The sequence below is a fragment of the Orcinus orca genome, chromosome 20, assembly GCF_937001465.1.
Source record: "Orcinus orca chromosome 20, mOrcOrc1.1, whole genome shotgun sequence".
Classification (NCBI taxonomy): domain Eukaryota; kingdom Metazoa; phylum Chordata; class Mammalia; order Artiodactyla; family Delphinidae; genus Orcinus; species Orcinus orca.
Genome location: NC_064578.1, coordinates 1,865,486 through 1,871,485, shown reverse-complemented (window position 1 = coordinate 1,871,485; position 6,000 = coordinate 1,865,486). Strand labels below are relative to the sequence as shown.

The 6,000-nt window shown below is 64.5% G+C and overlaps 1 protein-coding gene across 12 annotated transcripts in view; it reads right to left on the bottom strand.

Annotated features, from left to right (window-relative positions):
- Positions 1 to 2,868: 2,868 nt before the first annotated feature.
- KLHDC4 (kelch domain containing 4) overlaps positions 2,869 to 6,000 on the bottom strand; it is a 61,171-nt gene continuing 58,039 nt past the window's right edge. For all 12 annotated transcript variants that reach the window (XM_033406298.2, XM_033406301.2, XM_033406296.2 and 9 more), the window contains 4 exons: positions 5,452 to 5,660; positions 4,536 to 4,941; positions 3,788 to 3,901; positions 2,869 to 3,441 (listed from right to left, as the gene is read on the bottom strand). In XM_033406298.2, coding sequence (XP_033262189.1) covers positions 3,377 to 3,441; positions 3,788 to 3,901; positions 4,536 to 4,941; positions 5,452 to 5,660 — 794 coding nt within the window. In that variant the 3' untranslated portion in view covers positions 2,869 to 3,376. The remainder of the gene's footprint in view (positions 3,442 to 3,787; positions 3,902 to 4,535; positions 4,942 to 5,451; positions 5,661 to 6,000) is intronic.

Genomic DNA, 6,000 nt, shown 5'->3' with positions numbered 1-6,000 from the left:
CCTTCCCTCGCCAGCGCTGCCCCACTGGGCGCCAGCCCCTCACCGACCCGGGAGCCCACCTCGCGCCCGCTCCCCTCCGCCAGCCAACGGAGGACACAGAGGCAACTGGCAGAGGCACGCTCTGCTGAGGGACCGCCCAGCAGCGTTGCTCCAAACCTACCTCAACTTTCTGAAACTTCGACAGCCTTGTATCTCTTGGGGCGGTTACTGTTTCCTTCCGACTCAGTCTCTCTGACCTCCACACCCTCCCCGCACCCCCATCCCTGCCCCAAGGCCGGGAGGAAACCGCCACTCCTGCGTTCTCGGCTCAGGGCCCTGCGCTCCACGAGCTGCCCTGGTCCCGGTCCTGACCCAGGTCCAGGATCACAGAGAGCCCCCACTCTGCCCCCGCACAGCCTGCCGACCAGGCCTGGCCCTGGCTGCACTGCGCGGTTCCTCGGCCCCAGACGGCACACATCCAGGGGGCTCCGAGGTGAATGGCTGGGCTGGCCAGAGCCTAGATCACCTCGGCCCTGGCCCCACTGCCACCAGCTGCGCCAGTCGGTGCCTCAGCTTGCATGGAGGCTGTGTTCAGAGCCCTGATGACCAGGCCTGGCCTCGGACGGATCTTCCACAGAAGCGCAGGTGACCGTGGTCTAAGCTCTGGACCAACAGCTCCACACAGCTTTGCTTTCTGACCTAAGACACCTGGGAAGACAGCAGCGAGCAGAGGCATCGCACGCCCACCCGAGCTGCAGCCACCGCGCTCCTCCAGGCAGGACCTACTGCCCCTCCCTGGCCACACTCCTCCAGTGGAAGCTCCAGGCACACTGTCACATTCTCATCCCCACACACGGGGGGCGGGGGGGTCCCTAAGCACAAGTCTCTCTCGTGTCACCTGGCCAGTGCCTAAGCGAGGCCTCAGGAGGGCCTCCTCTACCCAGCGTGGAGAGCAAAGCAGCCGTTTCCCCGGCAGCCCCGCCCAGCGTGTGGTCCCCCAGCACGTTTCTACTGTCACGGAGCACTGACTTCCTGCCTGCACCGACTTGGTACAAAAACCGGATGTCACGCTGCAATAAACACCACTGTCACATGCTAACAAACACGCCAGACGACCCTGTGAACGACAAGGATCTCCGAGCTCGCTGTGTGTTTCCCTTGATTTCTGCTCTATTCAGTCCAACCCCAAGGAATCCACCGCCTTAGACCAACCCTCTCAAATTATCTAAGCCCGACGCCGTCAGCCAGCTGAGCTGCTCCTGGGAAGCGGGGAGAAAGCAGCACAGCTATTCACACTCAAACCCCACAAAGCCCTCCAGGGGCTCTGGTGTGGTGTCCGCAGGAGTGACGGGGCCAGCTGGTGGGCACCAGCGACAGACAGAGGCAGAACCCGTCCAAAGGCGGGGCAGTGAGGGGGTCTTACCAACAGGTCAGCAAACCCAGGAGCAGGCAAGACAAATGTCCACTCAGGGCCCTCGCTGACCCTGAATACAGCTGTCACCATGCTGTTTTGGCTCCAGCAATGCAGGGAACAGAGGCCTAGGGCTCTGTGCTGGCCGTCCAGGCGCCAGAAGCATTCGGTTCGGCAAACCAGCTGCCGGCAGGCAGAAGGGGGAACGGTGCGCTGGCCGCTGCCCTCCCTGGGGACCCCGCAGTCCTGCACCGTACACCCACCTCTCCCTGCAACTGCCCCACCGAAGGGACGCTCTGATCACGGGGGTGACACAGCAGAGGCAGCTCCCCGTGTGGAGCGTGTGCTTGTCTTCCTGTCACTCAAACGGCGTCCTCAGCAATAACCCCGTGGACAGGACAGCAGAGCCAAGAGCAAAAGAGAAGTTTCTTCCGGGGGCTGTCGTCTTTTTCTACTTCTTGATTCCAAACTACCTTCCCTGGAGTCTCACCCGCTTGCAGGCTCCTTCCTCTGTAATAACAACGGCCCCGGGAACAGAAGCCTGCGCTGGGGCCAACGCTTTCCCAGCCACCTCCTCCCGAGGCAGCAGCCCAGAGAGCGGGAGCTGTACCCTGGGCCTCGCACCGCGAGCACACAAGGCAGGTACCGGGAGGGCCTCTGCGGCCCCCGCGGGCCTGCCGTGGCATCCAGCCTGGCTTTGAGCCCTGCCCGCCTGCCCCGGCACCCACGGGGAGCCGCAAGCAAGATGCTGAAGCCGGAGCGCCTGCCCAAGCCCTGTGACCGGGACCCCCCATGGGCTCTGCCAGGCCCCGTACCAGAGGGAGGCTCTGGTGGGCAGAAGCGAGGAGAGAGCTTCCTACTTCTGATCCGCGTGCAGTCAGGCGGGAGAAGTCTGACGAGTGAGGTCACACGGCCGGAGATGCGGGGGCCGAGCACGGCGAGAAGATAAGTGCTGCCTGGGGTGAGGGGCTGCTTCTGGGCAAGCTGGCCTCAACCTTCCACGGAAGCCTGCCCGGGCCCGGGCCCGCTCTGCTGGGTAGGTGCGCCCACTCTCCACTTCTAACTTCCAGGTCATGAGCAGGATGGCCCGTTCAAGGTAACGATGGGTTGTTCGGCCTGTCCCTGAGAACTAAGAACCCTGCTTTCTTGTTACTGACGATACTTTAGATGAAGATGAATTCACCTGGTGTGAATTCAAAGCCCAAGCTCTGCCCCAATTACATAAATGAAGAGCAGCCTCCTGCCATTAACCCTGGAGCAGGCACCAGTGAGCGTGCCCGGTAGGGGACGGCGAGGCCGTGTGGGGACAGTGGGGCCCACCCTCCGGTTTCCTGCCCTCTTCTGCTGCTGTGCGAAGGACGACCTTGAGCCCGAAGGGGAGAGGGCAGAGCACAGCTCCACCACCTCCTCCCCAAAGGTGGGGAGCGGCCAGAGGAGCTGGGCACACGGCACTCCAAGAGACCCCAGGCACAGCCACGTGGCAGAGCGAGCAGACCAGCCCACAACAGGCTTTATTCTCCAGACAACCGAGAAAACGCGTACAGGAGGCGGTGGGCGGCCACCGATCAGTTTTAAAAAGGAAGGAGTCGGCTGAACGTGCAGGCGGGCAGAACCCGTCTCCTAGTTTTGCAGAGGGGAACCCCGCAAAGCCCGCAGCGTTCCACTTCATGATCAAGGTGCCGCCTGCCGTGTAGGCGGCTCCCCCTCACCATCAGCTCGGCCCGACCCAGCCCGAGGCCCCGCCAGAACCACCGGGGCCTGGAGGCTGCACAAAAGACCACCCTCGCGGCAGCAGCCCCCTGCCAAGTCCAGTTTATTTTAAACCGCACGCAGCGCGCTGAGGGCAGGGAACCCCACCCCCTCAGTCTAGGCTCTGGCGGGTGTGCGGCTGAGGCCGAGTCATCAGAGAAAGCCGCGGCCACGGCCCGGGCGGCTCTCAGCGCTCTCCTCTCCGGGGCCCGGCGTCGTCCACGCCAGCTTCGCCCACTACTGCTTGGTCCTGGGCAGGGAGTCTGCGAACGGCTCACCGGGCGCCGCCGAGGGGCGTTGCTCTTTCGTGGGGAAAGGGGAATAAGAAAGAAATGGGTTCAGTCGGGGAAGGAGCGAACGTGCTGCGAGCACCCGGATTTACACGGAGGACGTCACGAGGCCGTCACGACCCTGCTTAGACAGCGAGTGCTCAAACGTACTCCAGACACAATCAGAAAAAACACTTCAGCTGACCTCAGGAGCGCACCTACATAGCAAAGTCAAATTTTAACAGAAACTTGGTAAAATTTTACGTACCCTTGTCACCGACAAAAATGAGGGCTCCGGCAGAGAAGTGACCTGAGCGGTGAGCCCTGAGGCCCCTCCTCAGCACCGGCTGTGGCCGCGCGGCCCCCGTGGCACACTCACCCCTGGCCTCCTCGCCGCTGTCCTCGTCCTCTTCACTCTCCCCGCCGCCCTCGGCACCATTGACCTCGTCGCTGTCCTCCTCCGAGTCCGTCTCCTCCAGCCACTCCTGAGATTCTTTAAGCAAAAGCAAAAACCACAGTGTCAACACGACCAAGGCACCGGGGAAACTGCAGGCGAGCCGCGGCCGCCCCCAGGAGCCCACCTTCTGCCTGGACACGCGGATGTGAGTGCGGGGGCCCCGACCCCAGCACGTCTGGAGCTCACGGTAAACATCACATCCCCACGTGTCGAGGCAGAGACAGGCAGAGTGAGAAGCTGTGCTCCAAGACAGCAGCCGTCTCGCACAGCCGCTCAGGGCCCCTGCCCAGACATGTGGATTGTAAGGGATTTCAGCCTCAGACCCAAGGACCGAGCAGTGACCGAGTCCAGCGCAGCCTGTGGTGCAACACGGCAGCGGAGACGGGTGGGCCGCTAGTCTGCTCCCGGGCACACACGCGCACCGCGGGGAAAATGCGCGTCCAGTCCGCTCTGCCGGGGCGGGTCCGAGGCTTCCGAGTGGCGTCGGGGTGAGCCCGCTCCCTCCCCCAGGCCCCCTGCAGGGATGGCCGTGCACAGACATGCCCCTGGGCAACACGGCCCTCCCCCCGGGGCTGAGGGCACGGGACCGAGAGGCGTGCAGCACTCTGCGGGTGCAGGGCAGACAAGCTGGGGGGCTCCCGAGGCAACTCCAGAGGTGCTACCCCCTCACCTGGATCCATCTCCACCAGGACGGTCCACTCCTCCATCTTGTGGAGGTCGAGGCAGTACAGGTCGCTGAGGGTGACCTGGCGGTCGCCAGCCTCAAACATGCCCCCATAGAGGTAGAGGCGCCCGTGCTTCACGGCCAGCATGGCGCTGGAGCGGGCGCTCGGCTCCACCGCAGGGACCCCCGCCTCGCTGGGGCCATCGTCGCTGTCGTCAGACTCGGGCTGTCCCGCAGGGCCCCGGGCAGCGAGCCCCTGCTGGATGGTGGCCGTGGTCCCGTCCTCTGCCACCAGCTCTCTGGCCACCTGCAGGGGCTCCTGGGCCCGGGTCCCCTTCAGTTCCTGCTTGCTGGAATCCCCGGGCTCCCCTCTTCTGCCCCGCCTGCGCCTCCTCTTCTCCACCTTGGGCCCCTGGTGATAAAGAGCAAAGGCACCGCGACTCAGGACGGGGGTCAGCGAGCACCCGACAGCCAGAGGAGCCCCATCCACTTGCTGCCCCTCCCCGGGGAGCATACCACCCCTGCCTGGTGTGACCTCTGAGGGGAACGGGCGGCAGATACCAGCCCTCACACGCTGCCCGACTCCCCTCAGAGGCGCCCAGGCACTTCAACCAGAGCCAGCCTTTGCCACACAGTGGACCATCCGCCCGCCTTTGGCCACAGGGCCCTGCTTCTGAGGCCCCTGACCTGATGAAGCCCCCAAGGATGTCATTCCCGGGAGAGCAGCCACTGTGCCGCGTCTCTCAGGCTGGTGCTGGCAGGAGGGGCAGAGGCGACCCGGTCCCTGCTTACGGTGGCAGTAAAGATGGTGGCAGCTCCACAGAGCCTCACAGACAGAGGGACCGGGGAGGCCCTGGGTATCACTGACGGAGGTGACAGCCGGGCAGGCCCTGCACTGGCTGCAGGTCTGGGGCCCAGGTACCTTCAGCTGCCCCGCGAACCAGCGGTTCCTGACGGGGTCGTAGAAGTGCAGGTCGCTGAGGAAGTGGCCCTCCAGGCTCTCGTCCTCCTCGTCGTCACACACACCCCCAAACAGCAGCGTCTGATGGTTCGGGGCCACAGCCACCGAGAAGCCGGACCTTGGGGTGGGCTTGGCTCCGGAAGGGTTGACCCGAGTCCAGGCCCATCTGCCTGATGAGGAGAGGAAATAGGGACGGGGGGCCTGCAGAATGCCATGGCTGTCGTTCTGTGCCTGCGGGTCCGGCACACCCTGGAGGCCATGCCTCCTCCTCGAGGGTCAGTCTGCGCTGAGGTAGGGAACCTGTCCACACACCCTCCCAACACTTGCCCAGGGGCGCCGTGCGGCTGTGATGTGAAGGGTGAGGGAGAGGTGGGCGCACCAGCTCCGGGGGATCCCATACACTGTGCCCTCGGGCGGGGCCCTCCGACCTCAGACACCCCCAGAACCTCCCGTGGGCCACGCACTGTGGTCCTTCCTTCTAGGCAGGCGCTGTGTTTACGCAGCAACCCT